The 20,329-nt window shown below is 38.3% G+C and overlaps 1 protein-coding gene across 1 annotated transcript in view; it reads right to left on the reverse strand.

The window, feature by feature from the left end:
• CNTN1 (contactin 1) overlaps positions 1-20,329 on the reverse strand; it is a gene marked incomplete at its 5' end in the record, with an annotated part of 79,996 nt that overhangs the window by 15,060 nt on the left and 44,607 nt on the right. The window contains 5 exon segments of the mRNA XM_010143606.1: positions 6,293-6,449; positions 7,581-7,693; positions 9,172-9,358; positions 15,509-15,612; positions 19,199-19,433. Coding sequence (XP_010141908.1) covers positions 6,293-6,449; positions 7,581-7,693; positions 9,172-9,358; positions 15,509-15,612; positions 19,199-19,433 — 796 coding nt within the window.

The following is a 20,329-nucleotide window of genomic DNA, read 5'->3' on the forward strand; positions in this document are numbered from 1 at the left end:
CTTCCTATTGTTCATGACTACCTTACTAGCCACCTTTACTGTAGCTGAAGAACCTTTGTCTCTCTCGCACAACTCATCCAGAATTCACTCCACAGCTGTGTTACCCTCATTGATTTTCCCTATACTTTTACAGTATCTTCCTTTAGCATCTTCAGTATCTTAATTTTCTGAGTATAGTTCTGAGATCCAACAAGAATATAGATTTTCATTGACAGTCACACCTTCCTATAGCATTCTTGCAAGCTTGAGGATGGCCAGCAAAATCTCCATCACGTAATAAGTTAAAACATGTAACAAGGGGCAGAAGTTTCCACAGATTTCTTTCTTGCTAATGTTTAAAGGTACTGCAGAGTTCTCATGCCTTCATGTGGTTGATTCACCATCCCTGGAGGTATTTAGAAGACATGTAGATGTAGTGCTTAGTGAGATGGTTTACGGGTGGACTTGGCAGTGCTGGGTTAACATTTGGACTCAATGATCTTAAAGGTCTTTTCTAACCTAAATAATTCTATTCTATGATTCTCTGTGACCATGAAATAGCTGTCAGTGGGGATTTTGCAGGCAGTTCCCAGGCATGGCATGTGGTAACTCAGACTGAAGATGAAAGCAGGAGTAAGTTACACAGTCCTTTTCAAGACAGTGGCCACTTTTTTCTGTTTTCTGATGTATAGCAACTATGGATTCCTGTGTTGTCAGCATTTTCTGATAATGAGTAACCTATCCTGCTCTTGTTTTGTGTTTTGTTCTCTCAAACCTATGTTGTGTTCTAAACCCATGTACACACACATCTAATTTCTAGCTCTACAGCCTGTCAACCATGGCACAGCTTAGTTGCGAGCCTTATGGCTAAAAAGGAAATTTTGTTGTATTGACACTTCGTGTGTATCCAGGCTATCCCACATAAATAAACATAAATGACAAGATAAACAGCATTGGAGTTACCATGGGATAATGCAGACTAAGAAAATGTAACTAGATGTGACAACATTTCTGCAGTCCATCCTACTATTGGGTTTAAATACAAGAAAAAAGAGAGGAAATTGCGATTAAGGAGAATAAGGCCTTTCGGGAAAATGCTTGTTCTAGCACTGAATATGTTGTAATGCATGGAATTGTCAAACCTTAATTGTTAAAGTAAGGCTTGGAAGGAGGCAGTACCAATAAATTAGAACTCTGATAAGATGAAATGAGATGATGAAGGAAATCAAGAGAAATACCAGAGAAGCGAGTATGTTGTTTTAGACAGATTTAGGTAAGAGCTTAGGGGCTACTCTGAGTACTACTTATTTTTCTAGCCATGAGAATGCAATTCTAGCAAATGCATTGTGAAGATGTACTGTTCTTTTAGAGGAGAGTTCTTTTGGAAATGTATTTTTAGTTTAGTAGAAGGTCTTTTCTACATTCTTATCACAGATGCATAATAGGTTCCAAGATCAGTAACAGAGGACTGTTTTCATTAGCATTCCTTGTGATTTTTACCCATGTTCTCCTCTTTTCTCATAACCACCTTTGCAACAGATTAACATTTTCAATTTATGATCAAAAGATTTTGATTATACCACATTAAAAGTGAATGATCTCCTGATTCACTTGATACTAATATATGCAATAAATACTAATGTCCCCTTTAAATAATAATAATAATAATAAAAAGAAATTAGAAGATAAAATAATTAAAATGTTTGTATGAGTTTGCATTTTCCTTTGAAAAAGCTATGCTTCAAAGTAAATACTACTTCAGGATTCTAAAACATGCCTCTAGCAAATGGAATTTATATTTGTATATATGTGTGCAGTGAAGACAGAGAAGCTGTAATTTTGTTCTCTTGCTATAAGCATATACAAAACATAAATTCTCCATGTCACTATTTACACTGGGACATTAACCTGATTTCATATTTGAAGGTGAAGGTGCCTGATATCCTCCTTTTTTCCCAAGATTTTCCCAAATCAGAAGTTACCTTCCCCTCTCCCCCATCCAGTCTGAAGTTTTAAAATTTGAGCTCTTGATTCTATTTTTCTTTACTCTGGTATAAAGTAATTGCACTGAGGTCAGTGCAGTTACACAAGCGAAGTGAGACAAGAACCAAGTGCCACAGGATCTTAGTTCCTACAAACTGCAAGACTGCTTTGATTGATTACTTTTATATTAGCATTATGACAAAGCACTACAATCCAAAAAGCATGCAAGAGACCAAAAAAAAAAAACCTGTCAGCTTTTAATATATTTCAAAGAAAAGAGATAAGTCTATTATTAGCCATTGAAATGGACTTATTTGGTTAAACAAGTAGTCCCAGCCTTCAGCTCGTTGTGGTATCTCAAGAATTATCATTAAATTGTTTAGCTTATTAATTTACTATAAGGAATTTCAGAAATATCCCCAAGCCCTTAACTGTACCACAGGCACAGGCCACTAAAATAAACCAGTTCATGACCATATTTCACACTGATTATAGCTCTATGCTGAAATACAGCTCAGCATATATACAACGAGTCATTTTATGATAAGCACTTGTATTTCAAGATGTTTACTAAAAAAGAAATACACATGAGATGGCTGTGTTTGGTAAACTTCCTTTCTATCATCCTCAGCTGAAAGAGTGCATGCTGTAGGAAGCTCATCAGTCGTATGAGAACAAAGCTGCAGCAGGACGTTTGCCTCCCTCTTCAGTGTGTGACTGGGTTTGCTGTCAGAAGGAAGAGGATGAGAAAAACATAAAATAAAGTTTCTCCCTTAGACAAGGGGTTGGACTAGAAATAATGTATTTCTAGGTTTTTTTTACATTTGACTTTCAAATGTATTTTTGTTAGTTAAAATGAGCTGTGTTTTTACTATCTAAGTTAAGACCTCAGGACCAGTTAAGGTTCCTGAACTAGACGATCTTGCATTTAAACCTAATTCAGACCTAATTCAGCAGGTGCTAAGAATTGTTCAGAGTACAACTACAACAGGCTGACAACACAGTAGCCTAGCACAGCAACCACACAAATAAAAGAAATGCTTTTGGTTTGCAAAAGGGTGCGATTCATCCATCTGAAACACATGACAAAAGATTTCTTCTGGTGTCCTGTCTGGCCTCCAGCTTGCTGATCCAGAAGACCTCAGGTCCTTCATAGATCACATCATGCTTGCCAGCATTATGTGGATGTCCCTGGTAGTCTGGGGCACCTCAAAGCTAAAGGCTTTGTTTAAGCTTCTGAATTACATCCTAGATGGCAATTGATTATAATGGGAGTTTAGACACCTAACTCAGGTGTATTATGTGGATTACTCTGGATACCCAGTGAAGAGCAGGAAAACACCAGTCTGGAAGAGGTGTAGGTTTTCTAGACATTCCTCTCTTCAGTGCAGCCTTCCAGTTAGCTTAAAATCTGCTCATCCCTGGTCAGCATTCAGGTTATCTTGAACCTCTGCCTTAGTTGCTAAATTCTCTGCTTCACTTACGCAGGAATTTAAACCGGTTTGTGAACTCTGGTCTCAGTTGCTGAAAGGTCAAGTAAGGCAATGGTCTTCTCTGAATTTGGTAAGATGCCTTATGTTTTGCCTTAGCTATTGTTTACATCTCCCTGTAAACATGTAGGTTCCATTTTGGCCAGTAGACCACCAAAACACACATTCCTATGAAACTAGATTTTCTCTTATTTACAAGTCTCTGAGAAAAATCATTACTTAAAAGCTTCTCACCACTCTTATCACTAGTTTGAGGCAATTATTCTAAACCCTATCACACTACTAGAAAATTTCCTTAAGAATAATTTGCCCTGTGGAGGTGTTAAAACTGAAATGCTTGCCCAGTTCTCTGTATACTGTGTATTCCAAAGAGATCACCCTGCCTTTCGTCTTCTTTTTGATCTCCTTTCCTAAACTGAGTCCAGGGAATGGTGCCTTTACCTAGGTCACCAAAGGCACAGTCTGTTTAGCTGCAGCATGGTAGAAGTTGCAGCTGAAAACTTGTCAGCAGTGTGGAAGACAGAGCAATACAAAACTCTACAAAGTAGACTTGGTAGAGTGCTAACTCTCCCAAAGGTGCTAATGCTGTACGGGCATGCTGGGGCAGGTCTTACTGGCAAGACTGAGAAGCTTGGGCTCAACATTGTACTGACATGATGGATCTGATTCCAGTCTGGAAAGTAATCTATCTGCTGCTACCTAATGGGTCCGCACTGATGATAGTGTATGCAGGACACAAAAATGACCTAAGACATGTCCTAAAGACAACAAGTTCTTCAGTTTCTTTGCAGCTTATAAAACATATTGAAAGCGATTTCCTCCAGAGTATGATAATGCAGCACAATGTATCACAGTTTTTGTAAAGTAGTTTACTTAGTACCCCAGGACATTCTCATAAAAAATGGTCACACAATTAACAGAGTGTATGATAACTGGATTAAGAATTCAGTCACTAGCTGATTCTGAAACACAATTATTGAAGAATGGTCATGAAATTTCTAGTGTAATTCCACAGTGAAGAGCAGTAGACTGAGTGCAATCCAAACATTTTCATTGAAAACAGAAGTAAACCTGTAAGGAACTGTGTACATGAACCAAGATGGCAAAGCAGTAAAGAGTGATGGCAACAACACGTTAGTACAGAAATCCAGACAGCCTGGGAACTTAGGCCATTCAAACCAGCTGAGCTTTGTCATGGTTACATGCAAAATTATACTCCAAGGAGAAAAGAGACAAGCCACACAGATCAGGATGGGACTCTGTATCCTGCAAAGCAAGATTCCAGGAAGGATTTAGAGGTGGTGTTGGACAAACAAGATGAACACCATTTTATATCCTAGTACAAGGAAATAAATGGGTAATGAAAGACCTTCATGAACAATGCTGGGAGTAGTAGGTGTAGGGAGGTGAGACTATCTCCACAGACAGCAGACTTGAAACAATGCATATAAACATAGTGTCTGCAGTCCTAAAGGAATTCTCAGAAGCTGGAATGGTAAAAAGAAGAGAAGTTGAAATTATTTAAGCCCTGAAGAAAATATTATCTCGGAGAAATTCAAGGTGCTCGTTCTGTTTAGCGTTTGACCAGTCACTTGACTGATATATATACATTTCTTAACGGGGAGAACATATCAGGCACAAAACCTCTTTAATCTAGACAAAAGCTATAAAAGAAAACAATAGCCAGACCCCCAAACTAGATAAATAGAGATAAAAGGCAAAAAAATTTCAACAGTGTGAGTGATTAATCATCAGAACAAAGTGTCCAGCAAATGATAGATTCTCCACCTCTAGATTCTGTTTGATCAAGAGTGAAACAGATGCTTCAAATGGGGTGATACCCATGAGTTGACATTGAGTGATATAAAATGTACATATTATTGAAACCCAGAAGATAGGAGGTCCACTTCTTTAGGAATGGGCAGGTTCTCTCACAGTACACAGATAACAGCATAGGTATTGCTTTTTTTAAAAGACAGTAACGTTTGCACCGTGTGACAAGAATATTGTGAATGATTAATCCATACTAATACCGAAGTTCATTTTTTAATTAAAAAGACAAGAATACAATGCAAGTGTTTAAATCATAACATTGCAAAGACATTATCCAAGTCCTTGACGTCTATTCATATGTTCTATTTCTTACACTGTGTGCTAAGGCACTACTTAAATTACAAAACTTACAGGGCGGAGACGTGCAGACCATGTCTGAGCTCGTATTTATAGAGGCAACACTGAGCAGAAGCTGAATCAGCCTGAGCCATGCTCCTTTCCCCTCTTTACCAATCGTCCAGACCACTCTAAAGTTGAGTGTGTTGCACTTCTCATTGCTTATTTATCCCTTTGTGTCACAGCTCCCCTCCTCCCTGAAAACTGAAACTTCCCTAGCAAGTTATCTGTGGATCACTGTGGACCACTCACTTTTCTCACGTACTTTCCTCTTAGTAGCAATTGGCAAAGGAATGAGATACAGAGGCAACAGGTACTAGGAACTATAGGATTATTGCAAGTTGACATCTTGAGCCTGAAGTCTGCATTATATGGTTATGCCTGTAGGACACTACTAGAAGCGGCAGCCTACCTGTGGGCACCAGTAGAAACAGTCTGATGTTTGGAAGACTGGAAGTACTTCCAGGATTGATCTGGACTGCTGCTCAAGTGTCCTGTGTGCATTATGAGTCTTCAGAAGTATTTTAAGATGAACTCGAATCCTCAGTGGTGTCACTGCCGAAGAGCTAACTCTCAAATTTTGGGCAGGAATAGTGTGCCCACCTCCAGCTAGTGTGCAAGAATCCAAGATTTGTAAGGAGTGTGGGAAAGAAGGGAAGTTATTTGCTCACCTGAAATTTTTATTTGAGCTACTTCTCCATCTCCTCCTTCACTGTGTGCTCGGACCTCAACAACATATTCACCATCACTGGGGACTGGGACCTCTATTGTGTGCTTTCCAGTTGAAAACAACTTGCCTTCATGTTGTCCATCTGGTCTATAAAGTATCTAGAAAAGTCATAGTAAAAATAGTTATAGAAATGCTACATTTCCAAGAAAACACAGTTACATATGTACAGTGTGTCAGTGAGAAAGTATTAGGTTTTTATTTCTATATGAAGCCTATATATATATATACACACACACTTAATGGCTGATGCTAGTTTTTTCCATTTTTACACAGGGTGAATCTACAGAGAATATTTCCTCATTGTTTTCTCTGTTACAAAATTATGTCACCTTTTGAAAAATCATTTCAGCCCTTACATTTGAAATAAGTAAGTAAATGATGCAGGATAATAATGCAGGGTAGCAAAACGCATCAAATAACTATCTGAGAACTCAGCTGGGTTTTCTGACATAAAATTGATTACCATTTTCTTAAACGAAACAATTACTAATTTTATTATTAACTCTCAATGATGTTAAACTATTGCAAATGCAATGGTATACATATGTCTTGTGGGACCTTTAGAATAGATCCCCACCCCTTCTGGAATCATCTCTGTGAAACAGTTCAACTCCTCAAGCACAATTTGTACGCATAGAACATGATACTAATTTTCTTACTGCCAAGCAAGCAGTAGTTAAATAGGAATTAATTTCTGAAGCTTTCTATATGCCCTATAGTTAATATATACACTTGCTCTAGTTATACAGTAATTGCATCTAACGAGGTTAAATGTCCCTTCCCCTCCTCTACCTTCCCAGACTTTAAAGAACTTGTGTTCCAGGAACTGTAGCTCCCGTGGAGATGGAAAAGGAAAGGTGGACCAATGAATACTGGTATAAGGAAAAACTATTAAAGTGTACAGTTTTTTGAAGTATTATTTTTAGCCAACAGGTAATAAATGTCATCATATGGGAAATCAGGTTGCAGCAGTCACAGATCTAAACTTAACCACAATATGGCTTACTACCCAAATGAATTTCAGTGTCCCAACATTTTCTCATCATACTGACTAAGCCCACTGGCTTTGCCCTGAGCCTACTGGATGTCTGTGATCTCTGAGCATAATGCCTTCATCTTCAGCATGGAACAATGTTTAAGTCTGATTAGGTACAAAAATTCAACGCTGTCTATAAAAAGCACTTCATGTAGCATACACAAAGTTAAAAAAATATTTTCATATATCATACTTTGTATCCTTCAACCGCAGACTCATTTGACATTGCCTTCACATGATCCCAGGTGATGATGTACCTTGAACCAGATCTTACAGAACTGATAATTCTTGGACGTTGGCTTGGAGCTGAAAGGCAACGTATGTATAATATGCACATAAATGAGATTTCATAAACGTTCAATGAGATTTTTACTATGACATGTAAAAAAAGGGAAATAGGCTGATCTTTATACGATTAAGGGATAGTCTCCTTCCTGGAACAAACTGCAACAGCTCCATCCAGGCAATTCTGGAAGGCTTGTGCAGTGGTTGCTTTGTGGGTTTGCATTTCTGTGCTGCCAGAATGGAAGTGGCCTACATGACCATTTACTATGTTGTTGACCTTATGTGTTTGCTGGCAGGCAACCATGGTCAGAACCTCCCAAAAATGTGGTTTAAGTCATATTTATTCATTGAGATTAAATATTTAATTAACCATATAAAGGCATTTTGACAGCATTTAACTCAGCAGAAATCAGAATACCCCACTACAGAGACCATTAGTTATATTTCACAAAATAAGCTTATAAAATGGAGGTTTATTCAACACAAATGAACCCTGCAGGTGTAACTTGCACAACACACTATTTACTGACAGAAACCCTCAAAGTAGTTGTACATATTTTTAGCCCATATAGATGTGTTTTAAATATACAAGAGGTATTATTCAGCATATGTTAGTGCTAGGTATCATCATTAAGTGAGGAATTATATTCAGAAACCTATTATGGCATGTGAATTCAAGGGTGTGATTCAGATCATCCACTTTTCAAGGCTGCCTGGTCCTGGCTCCCCTTACTGTTAATGAAAAAGGCAATTTGTCACATTTTAATAGTTGGAATACAATCCTTCTTGATATTGATTAAAAAGAAAGACAACATATAGCTGCCTAAGAGCTGGTCTGAATTGTTCATCATTTGGAATATCACACCCAGCTTTGGACCTCCCAGTACTAGAAAGACACTGGTAATCTGCAGTGAGTTCGGAAGAGGGCCACCGACCTGGAGCACTTGCCCTGAGAAAGCGAGGGTAAGACAGCTCAGCTTGTTCACCCTGGAGAAGAGACTGCTTTGGAGGGGACCTGGAAAAACGCTGTCTGTTCTTACACGGATTTTACCAAGAAGAGGGATACAGGCTCTTCAAAGTGGTATGGCAGGAGGATGAGTGACAAAAGGCACAAATTTGATCAAAAGAGGCTCAGGCTAGATGCTCAGAAAAAGTCAGGCAGGTTTCCCAGAGAGGTTGTGCAGTCTCTAACCCCAGAGGTTTTCTGGATCCAGCTGGATAAAGCCCTGAACAACCTGATCTGAGCTTGTAGCTGACCCTCCTATGAGCCTATAATCTTAGTCTCTACCACCTTTTCTAAGATATCCACAGTGTACATGGCAACAAAAGGGAGGACAGAGAGCCTCACAGAAATTTTCAGACAAAGAAGCAATACCACATAAAAGGAGAACATTGGGTATATGAGTGAGAAGCCACACATAAAAACATGATGGACATGATGCATCATGCAATAATGAAATAAAGGACATTATGTTTAACCTAATGCTCCATTTACTTACGTGCTTTCCTAGTAATGACATCAACGGTGCTACTGGGAGGTCCATAGCCTGCACTATTGAAGGCAGAAACATCTACATGGTAACGAGTATTAGGCTTCAGGTTTTCCAGTTTGGTTGAATATTCTTGATTGCTCACTTGTACACGCTGTGCAGCTGCTTCTTTATCGTGAACAGCCCAGTAACGAATCTGTAAGCAAGCAAATTGGAGGATTAAATTTAACATATTTAGTCATAAAGAAAATTTATCAAAAATTACATATGCTGGGTGTTTCTATACTACATACTCCAGGTAATAAGTGAGCTAAAAGAAATCTAACAACAATAGCATGGAATTCATTCTACAGGCTGTGAGTTTAATGAAGAATACAGACACAAAGAAATAAAAACAAATTCAGATTTTATTATGAAACCTTTTCTCACAGTGGTTTAACTTGGTTCTCAGCTAAGTCATTAGAAGGCTGATGGATAATGCCTTCAGAGAATAAGACTATTTTCTTCTTGCTGTTTTGTTTGAGAATATTTAGTCTGAACTTCAATATTATTTTGCTGTGCTACAGTATAGACTAAATTGATAATGTTTTCACAGTATTTTGTTTAAAATGTCTCACAAATTTAATCCTTTCGCACTTTTGTCTATGGACTTAAACTATGGGAAAAGCATCAATGTAAGCTTGTAATATCTTAAAATCCAAAGTCAATTAACTGTACATTGAAATTCTGTGAGGTTTTTTTTTCCCAAGAAATTGTTCCATTCCACTTTTAATTCATTACGCATTACAAAGCACCAGTTTAAAAGAGAGAAATTCCTATGGAGCAATGCCATTCCATAGGGTCAGTCACACAGGGTTCTCTTCTACACGGCTTTGTAAGATGCAGACTAGAGTAAAACACTGTCAGTCTCTGGGTTTTGTCTGGTTTATAACCATTTGCATAAGACTAAATTGCTGCACTAACCTGAAAGAGTGGAAAGTCCTGCCCATTACATTTTGGGTTTGAGTATTTTCTGCTTGGCCTCTGTCTGGCTCCTGCCTGTCTTCATAATGATTTTGGGGTATGCTACATGAGGACCTTTTAAAATTTTTCAGCATGAGGTTAATGTTGATGGTCATTTCAGGCTCTGGGAAAAATCTTGCTTTCTAAGATCTGACTGGTATCATCAGGTATCCTGTTATTTTATCTTTTAAATAGCAACCACTTTAATCATCTGCTGACATTAGTTTTTCTTGGGAATTTCATTTAAGGAATAGATCAGAAGAGCAGACAGCTTGTCAAGGTGTTAATATCACAGTTCTCTTTACAAATTATAGGTACAACCCTTGTTTGGCAAGGCTTTATTTTCTCTTGTTCATGTTTAAAATAAAATGTTTAATAAAAGTACTTCTTTCTCTTCCCTCAGAGCACATACCGTGTCTCAATGAGGAGAGGTGCAGTAGAGGATTTCTCTTCACCTACTTGAAATGTCTTTGGAAATGGTAACAGCCATTAGCTGTAGCGTCACTACATAGATGTTACTCTCATTTAAACACTAAAGTCTCTTGTCGATGTTGCCTCAGCCTTGCCCACCAGTGTTAAAGGTTACTCATATTCTGATTACTATAACTGTGAAAATATCTTAATGGATTTTCTCACTGTTTCCTAATGTAGAGAGAATCACATTATATCTGCAGGCCAAACTGACTCAGATTTTTAAATACAGCATGCATACCTGACTCTAAGCAGGTACAAACAGGTAATCTTTAGTTGTATAAATTTCATGCAGTGTTTTGGAAGTTTGGTCCGCTAGCATCCTAAATATCAGTTTACTGCAATTTAGGCACTCACACTCACGAAATTTCCACTTATGAAGGTGGCTATTTTACTGAGTAAACAGCCTTTGCCCCCAAATGAGTGAGGAATGTGCTCCAAATCCATCCTGCAGGCTTCTCCAGCAAGGTGGTAACCTCTGCCTGATGAATGGTTTCAAACTGGTGTGGATCTGAAACCATCACAGTCATTTTGGCTGATTATAACCTTCAAGTCGGAACTTTTTTTTACATGATTATAATTAATAAACTGCTGTAGATAAACTGCTATTGTTGAATGCAACAAGCTGTATACCATAAGCTGCTAACTGTAAGTGGATGACGCAGGTGAGAGGGTGTGCACATTAGGAGCTAGAGGACGTCTTGTCTACTCTGTCCTTACACGCAAACAAGTTTCTAGCCTTCAGCAAAGGGATGTCTGTGAAGTTCTAAGTGGCCAAAAGTTTATTAGCTATGACAGGACCAATGGTAGCTTTGTTGTTGATATTAACTGGCCAGTGAAGACTAATTAATTCATATTTAGTATGTTCTATTATGTTAATTAAGTACCTGCCAACACACTTCATGTGAAGTTTTAGTTAATCATGGGGCATATGCTGGAAGCCTTTGAATACCTCTGATTTGCAAAACTTCCCACAATCCTACTGTTCATTTGCACTACAGTGATGCTAAGGGTGTATATAACAAGTAAATACAGCATCAAACAAGACAACAGAGAACAATGAATGAAAATGTAAATTACTTCATTGAGAGCATACTGCATCTCAGGGAGAAGTAATGAAAATTAAAAATTATGTTAAATTTAAATCCCAAATATTATTGGTTTGGGCTGTTATGCTGTGGACTTAACTACTCCTGCAGTGTGTGAGCTGTGTGTCACGCACTCATCGTGTTTTTCTTTACCTCTTCATTTAATATATAGTCATATCTATGTATTTGGATCGTTGTAACTACTCTTGGAAAAGACAAAAATTGAAGATGACTCCCTTGAATGTTAAGAAAAAGTTTTGTCTCCTTTACAATACTTCTTCATTTCTTTTCTCACTTATTATTTAAAGAATTTAAAAGTTTCTTGAAATAACAGAAATTTCTTTCACTCTCTTGCTTATCACTTGTTGAAGTGATACCTAGAATTACATGCCTCATTGTTTCAAGAAGTTACATTTCCACCTTTTCCTCAGCAGACCCTCTCTCTGTTTCTTAAAGAGCTTAGAAAATTAATAATCCCAGACAGTCTGCTTCTTCCTGGTGCTCTGATGTACCCTGTCAGGGTAATCCATAGGGAATGAATCCACAGGGCACACAGGAGGGTATTTCACCCCAGCTCTAGAGTCTGTTGTAGGAGATAGGCCAGCTGTGGGAAGGAATGCCTTGGCCATCATGAATTAGTGCATCCTCTGTGCTGAAATCAAGGAAAAACACTCTCTTTCATGGTCCTCTCCTCAAATTTTAATATACTGAAATACATCAGAAGTTGTTTCTGTAAGTGTCATAAAACAGCTCTCATATTCATGAAAGTTTTACATAGGAGAGACATAAAAGAGATACTTTATTCATATTAGGAAAGAATGCTAATAGCATATTTCAGTAAACAAGGGACAATGGTGTGAGCAGTGCTAAATTTGTTTAATAAAATAAACATACGTCTATTGCATAGAAGCAGCAGGAAATACGGAGAGTGTCCTTGGTATTGCATGCACTGAAGAGCTGTGGCTTTTAGCAGGCTATTGTAAGAACACATAAATCTTAAATTCTTTATATGGATGGAAGTAGTTTTCATATTTTATCTCTTCTTTAAGTGTGAGCAGAGGATACTCCTCTGTAATGGCAAAATGTATCAGCTCACACTCATCACCACGAGGGCAGTGATCCTGACAGTATGCATTAGTGTCAAGAAAATCTGACTCCTCCTGGTGTGAAAAGCGTTGTGTCATGGGTGAAATGCCTTCAGGTACTTTCCTCAGGATACTCCCACCTCTTAAACTCTAGCATCTAAAAGGTCAGTTATGCATTTTTCAGGTAATAATAAAGGCCAAAAGGAAACTGAGAAGGTGTTCTGGTGAATGAGGGATCCTGCTAATCTGTGTTATAGCTGAGCAGTAATTAAAAAGTAAATAATTCTTGACACCAATAGAGGCAGAGACTTCCAGGCATATTCACTGGAATTTTATAATGCTGTTTGTCTGCTCTTTCCCCCACAACTTGCATTGTAACTTTGCAAAAGCTATCTGTGGCCTTGACCCTCCAGAAGAGCCCTCTCTATTTTTGCCCTGTCCTGTGGCACAAGACTTTGTTTTTTGCCCTCACTGTAGAAGCACAGACTTGCCCTTTGCTGGTGCCTCCTCTACTAGAATGAGATTGCTGATTGCTCTAGAGTAAAAGGTCTCAGAATCAACACCTTACTGAGCTCCATGGGGCAGTAATTCATGCCTATCAGACTGTTTATTGTGCAGCCAGATGGGAACATTTTTCCACAGTCCTGGTAACTAGAAGATTGCTTTAGAAAAAGAGGAAAAAAAGAGATTAAATTCATATTGTAATGCCACTGCTCACTGTATATATTCAAGCCACCCATTTCACACTGGTTTTGTGGAAGTGTAGTGCTTCTCTAGGAACGAGTGGATGAATTTACACTCCAGCTGTCAAAATAATGCCACACCCTGCACATCTATATTCTGTGTAACAGAGCTCTCCACCCATTCCCAGGGTACCCCACCTTTCTTCAGAACAGCAGTAGATCTCTTTTCAGTCCAAAGATTCTCCATGCTTAGTTATGACTTTTTTCTTTTTTCTAGTGACTGTTCTGTGCATCTTGTTTTTCTCTGAGCATTTCACTTTGAAAATTCTAACCCCTTCCTTCTAACCCTGGTTAATTGGGGTTTTTTTTAAGTATACAGGGCAAATGTATGAGGGAATTTCCAAGTCCCTCTCCCCTTCCTTCTTCCCCCAATGTCCCCTGACAGCAACTCAGAAGGCTTTATGTAAAGTAAAATTTAAAAAAACAGCCAAAAGTGGGTTGCCTATAGGAATGTTCTCCCACCATGTTCTTTCCACATTTATTCTTACCCCTCCATCCTTCCAACTTCATTCCCTATTACAACTCTCAACATTCACTGCCTTGCTCTATCACTACTGCAATCCCACCCTCTCCCAGCGCTCCTTGCTGCTGCTCTCTCCACACCCTGCAAGTCCCCCTGTGTGTGTCCACTGAGTGTCTGTTCTGATTATTCAGGGTGCACAGGCTTCATGCCCATTTTCTGTCCACCTTGGGAGTGCAGTAGTGCTACATGGCTGGCTGGCTCGAGCTCACACATCTGGGCACTCCATCCAGCAGCTCTCCGTTACGACCAGGAATTTGTAGATCCTGTTCTAGTTTATGGTCCCTATGAAACACCAAACCAGTAGGCTGCTTTAGTAAATTACCAGTTACTTTTGATGCCAGTGTCTTAATTTCAAACCCCAGTGTCTCCTGCTAGTAATTTTAAAACTTTATGTAGGTACTGTGTAGAATGAAGCTTTATATGGGATGCTATGCTAATTCCTATTGATATCTCATTACGGTATCCCAAAAGTATTACATAAATCTCATGGAGACAGAAACAGAGATCGGGAAATATAGAAACAAGTACTACTAATTAAAAGAAGATTTATTGATAGATTTCAGTTATAAAAACACATTCTATGAGGTTACTCCACATTTATATGTGCTCATTTTGGAACACAGAGGCTACCATCAAGCAGCCGACAATCTAAATCACAAAGAAAGTCACTAACAAACCAAGGCCCAAATCCCCATTTTGGAGCGCAGCCAAAGTAAGCTGGATGTTCACTGCAGAGTTCATCAGCATCCATGGAGCGTGGATGGTGTTAAGACTACCCTGCTGGAGCACCACATGGCTATTTCTGGTTGCAAGCACCCTCTGGCTGTTCGTCATCTTTGTACACGGACATGAACAATTTTTACTGGTGGAACCACTTAGTCTTGGACCAGATGTACATACCTTGAAGCTGTTTTAATGTGGAGAATAGAAATCATGAAGAAAACATTGTCTTGCACAACAGCACTGTCTCTGTTATACTGGATTCTGGGCCTTGTCACCTAGTCCTACTTACTACAGGATTTGTGGGTAAATTACATTAATAACTGCTGATAATTTAAATGGGTCACAGTTTAGTTACAATTTCATGTCTGCATTGACAACTACACCCCAAACTTAATTTCAGTATGTTTTGAGAAGGTAGAGATAGGCACTTAATTACATAACTTAGGCAAGATTCTTACATGAAATAACGTTGGCTTTTTTCAGTTGAATAGTGAGCACATACATTTGTTAACATGTTTTAGTAATGAAGTATGTAGCTTCAAAAATACTCGTATTTCTCAGGATGTGGAATCTGTACAGTGAACAACAACTGAGACACAGTGAAAGACAACAAAGAGAAGTGAACCCTAAGAGACAGAATGATGAAGTAGGAATTATTCTTGCATTTTACTACTGAAATTAAATGAATGACAGTGTCATCTCTAAACTCACCTGATATCCCTCCACGGATTTATCAGAAACATGGTGCCAAGAAACAGACATTTCAGAAGATGACAAAACTTTCACACTCACATCTGTAGGTATCTCAGTTGGAGCTGGAAGATGAAACACATGTTAAACATTCAGTCTCATCCAGTGATAATGTTATACTCGCTTACAGGGGCTCATCTCACTTCAGTATTCAGCATTACTTTCTTGGTATCAGGGAGCCAAGTTTGTTAGTCTTTAATCTGGTTTTACTTGAGTAAACTTTAAATTCAGTGATGATCTGTATGGGAAATGACTCCACAAAACCAAAACAATGATCCTATTACTTGGCTCAGACTATGTATTTTTATGCTTCAACAGATTCCATGCTGAAATTTGTAAACAAACTTTGATGAATAGAATGAAGCATCCAGTGATCTCTTACTAAACTGGACAGCAGCTCATGTACTATATACTTCCAATTTTTTTTAAGCTAGTTACACACAAATACTCATGTGTATGTCACTTAGTCATGATGATACAAAGTTTTTATAAGACCAGATATTAGACATAGAGCTGGACAGTAGTGCATATAAACTTGAACATACGTGTGAAATAATCCAAGAGCACCCTTCTATCAGGCGTCCATCACATCATGGATTTTGTTTGTGTTCTTAGTTCTGGACAACAGCCAATGCAGAACTACAGACGTACTGTGATACGCTTGTATTCAGGGCTTAGAATATTAAGTTCTAGTTTCAGTATAAGAAGCAGTTAATTTCACTGCTCACATTTTATGTGAGGTAAGGAAGTTAAAAAGGCATAAAATTAGCAATGTCTATAAAAGATAAAGTTTTCTAAGCTGAGAACAGTTCTCTGTTGTGAATCTTTCGAAACAAGTTGTAACAGACGGGCATGGCAGCCCTAGCTAAGGAGAGCTTTCATATACTTAATTTTCCAACTGGGCATCCAGTCAACTATGCATCAAAACAGCCACTGTTAAGAAAAAAATCAGTTACCTCTCTCATGAAAAGTATCCTAGGTAACAAAATAATTTTATATGCAAAGTTACCTTTTGTAATTGTCTTTCAATGACTGTTAATAATGCAAATTATACATTATTGCAAAATTGTTTTCACAATGACAGGAATTTAGATAAGCAAGAGGCTTGTGCATTCATTACTAGCAATCATTACTCACTACTAGCAATGGCAGGTATGACTAGTAGTTGTCAGACATGGAACTTGGCTTAAAACATGTGGGAACACAGAAATTCCCCAGTCACTAAAGTGAATAAAGATGCTTACAGTTATAACTAGACACACATAGATAAATTACAAAATACATGAGTTACTGGAGATGCTGTCATTACATTTATGTATGTATGTGTATTTATACATAGCCGTATGGAATACTGTATGACCATATTCCTTCAAAATCTCACCGACACCTTTGAGAGGTTGTGTTGTCTGTCAGTAGTAATAGCACTTGCCGATTCGGAGGAACAGAAGTACAGTTACAGATATGATCATCTAATCTATTCCCAAATCACTGTGAGACTTCTCCGTTCTATCAATTACAGAATTTGCCAACATGTTTCATATTGAAAAGTTCCAATTGCAAGGGATTTTGCTGATACAACAGTCTAAACATTATTTCATCTGCTTATGCTTGTTTATAAGCTCCAAATAAATTATATGCCTATTTGGTATTTATGTTCTATAAATATTTTGCAGTCTCTCCTGAGCCAAAAGGATGACATCAGCTGCTTTTCTCCAGCCTTCTAATTCAGTAAATCTACCAATAAAAGGAGCAATGTCATGGGCCTCACCATACGTCCTCTTCACTGAAAATAGCAGTCATCATACAATTATCTTCAAAGCGTAACTACACGAAGTTAAGCCTGGGAGTCACTAAGAATGCTACAAGGTACAGAGGTGACTTTGTACAAATCCTGATATCAGCAGAAAACTCAGAAGAATGCTCTATGGAATAACTTCCGTAACACCTATTGGAAAAATTCCTTTCAAGCTGTCCTTCAGTTCCTGGATTTGCTATGGTCAGCAGTCAGGGTCATAGGTCTGCACAGGAGCTGTGAGCACTACTGTAAGGTTTGGAGCACCATGAATCTGACTGTTCTGGTGACTCTTGCACTTTTAATCATAGAAAAGAAGTAGCTTCACTGAGCTTCTATTCCTTTTGCTGCCTGCATCTGACATCATTTATCCACAGATGTTTCTATCAAGTGTCTGGACTTTGCTAAAGTCTATGTCAGAACATCAGTAGCCACGGAAATGATGACTTTATCTGGAAGCTGGCTGGCACTACTGCACTTTCTCTGTCTTTGGAGCTACTAGGCTCTGCCATGCCTCTGAACTCGGAGAGCTATACAAACACATTGCCATCCAGGACATGGGTAGTATAATCCTAGCATAAACAATGGGAGCTTATCAGTCAGCTGTTGATAATGTCTCTGAGAAAAGATGGATACTGAAATGTTACTTGGCAGACGCAGCTTTTATTACACCGTAGCTATTTACTAACTCATTTACACAATTCCTAAAACAAGTGCTGTGTTGCTGCAGCAACTGTTGATGTCCTAAGGTACACTTTTCTGAGGAAAGGGGTTACTGTTAACCTCTTCAGATAGCTAAATGTCACTAGCTTGAATCCTGAATTCTCCTAAGTAACAAAAGGACTATTTTATCTTTTCTCTGTGTGTGGGCGATTTGTGTGCAACTTTCCTATTAGTGCTAATGGGAAACATGGACATAAATCTCCCTTAAAATACACAGAGTAAAGAGCAGTCGGAAGTGTGAGAATGTGGCCTTGTTATCATATCCTTCCTCTTGGCTCTTTGGTCTAGATCTGTTGACATTCTGAAGGAGATTCTGCTCTATGGAAAAAGAAAATAAGAGCAATTCTTTGGGTTTCTGGCAGAAATTAATAAACCTTTTTAAGACAGGCTTGAGTGATTATGTTGTAATCAGGATGTTGTATATATTTCTTACGATTTAAGGTAAACATTCTTAGAAATGTCATTTAAACTGCAATCCTAAAGGTCACAGCACATGAAATAATACTAGTAAGAATTAAGAAAAAGACTTTAGTGAAATGTCAGAAGTTTTCATTAAATTATTCACTTGATAGCTCTAATGTCCAAATCAGAATAAAGAATGTGGCAGGGATAATTTATATTAGACTCTAAACATGCTGGAATTATAACTAGAGGCAACTAAACTATCATGCCTTCACAATTTTTGACTAAATTCTGATACTGATCTACTAGAATAATAGGGTTTAGTGTGGTCTGTTAAGAAGGAAAAAAAATTTCACACGTCAAATACACGTATTAAGAACACAGAGACATTGCTGGATAATGATGTAACCAATCTGAGACAACCAATATGAAGAACAGAATATCTTTTTTTTAAATTCTTAAATCTTTTAACACACTGTGTGAAGAATCTTGAATTCTTCCGTTTATCGCTCACTGACAGCAAGTACAACCAAGTGCTTCTGCATCACACAGAAAGCAGAGTCTGAAGAATTTTATTCAGAAAAACTGCAAGTGTTTTGTGTGAGCAGTAACACTCTCCTTGCTGAAGGTGTATGTTGCTATATAAACTGGTGTCAAGGACCAGCTTCTCTTTACTGATGTGGTAGTGCTGATCTGGACCCTCAGTGTAAAACTTTTCTGGAACCTTTACTCACCATCTTGCGCTGAATAAATGACAGCAGTGAGACTGAATGGTCCATCCCCTTTGTTGTTGAAAGCTTTCACTTTCACTTGATACTGGGTTGAAGGAGGCATTGACTCATCCTTGTGGACATAACGGCCAATTTCAGGATTAGTAACTGTAACTCTTCTCCATTCTTTCTCACCAAATGGCTTGAATGCCACTATATAACCAAAGTTGTTCCCGTAGTGGTATTCTCTTGACAAAGGCTAAAGAGGCAAAAAAGATAGGACATTAACTTTTGTAGCCAGCTAAACAAATGGATCTCTAATGAAAAAAAAATACAGAAAGCATCAATATGTGCATTGTAAAAGCACTGAACTAGTTTAATTTTCTCCTGGTTTGCTTCAACAGTTTGCTCCCAGGCCCTTAAAAAATATTCCTTTTTCCTTTAAAAAGACACCATCTTCATTATGCGGATTTGCAGAAGTAGCATATCTGCTACTAAAATATTTTAAGATCTTGCTCCTCATCCAAACTCAGTGCAAGACACGTTATCTCCTCCAGAAAGAAACCAAGAAATAGATATTTGCTGAATAGAATCACAGAATAGTTTTGGTTGGAAAAGACCTTTAAGATCATCAAGTCCAACCATTCACTCAGCACTGCCAAATTCACCAATAAATCTTATCCTTAACTGCCACATCTACACATCCTTTAAGAACCTCCAGGCATATGACTCCAACACTTTTCTGAGGAGCCTGTTCCAATGCTTTACAACCCTTTCTGTAAAGAAACTTTTTCTAATATCCAGCCTAAATCTCCCCTGGCACAACTTAAACCCATTTCCTCTCATCCTATTTCTTGTGTCTTGGGAGAACAGACCAACTCCCACCTCGCTACAACCTCCTTTCAGGTAGCTGTAGAAAGTGATAAGGTCTCCCCTCAGCTTCCTTTTTCTCCAGACTAAATAAGCCCAATTGCCTCAGCTGCTCCTCACAGGACTCGTGCTCCAGCTTTGTTGCCCTTCTCTCATCATGCTCCAGCACCTCAATATCCTTCTTGTAGTGAGGAGACCAAAACAGGACACAGTATTCAAGGTGTGGCTTCAGCAGTACCAAGTACAGGGGGACAATTACTGCCCTACTCCTGCTGGCCACACTCT

Source organism: Buceros rhinoceros, unplaced genomic scaffold, assembly GCF_000710305.1.
Source record: "Buceros rhinoceros silvestris isolate BGI_N320 unplaced genomic scaffold, ASM71030v1 scaffold1659, whole genome shotgun sequence".
Classification (NCBI taxonomy): domain Eukaryota; kingdom Metazoa; phylum Chordata; class Aves; order Bucerotiformes; family Bucerotidae; genus Buceros; species Buceros rhinoceros.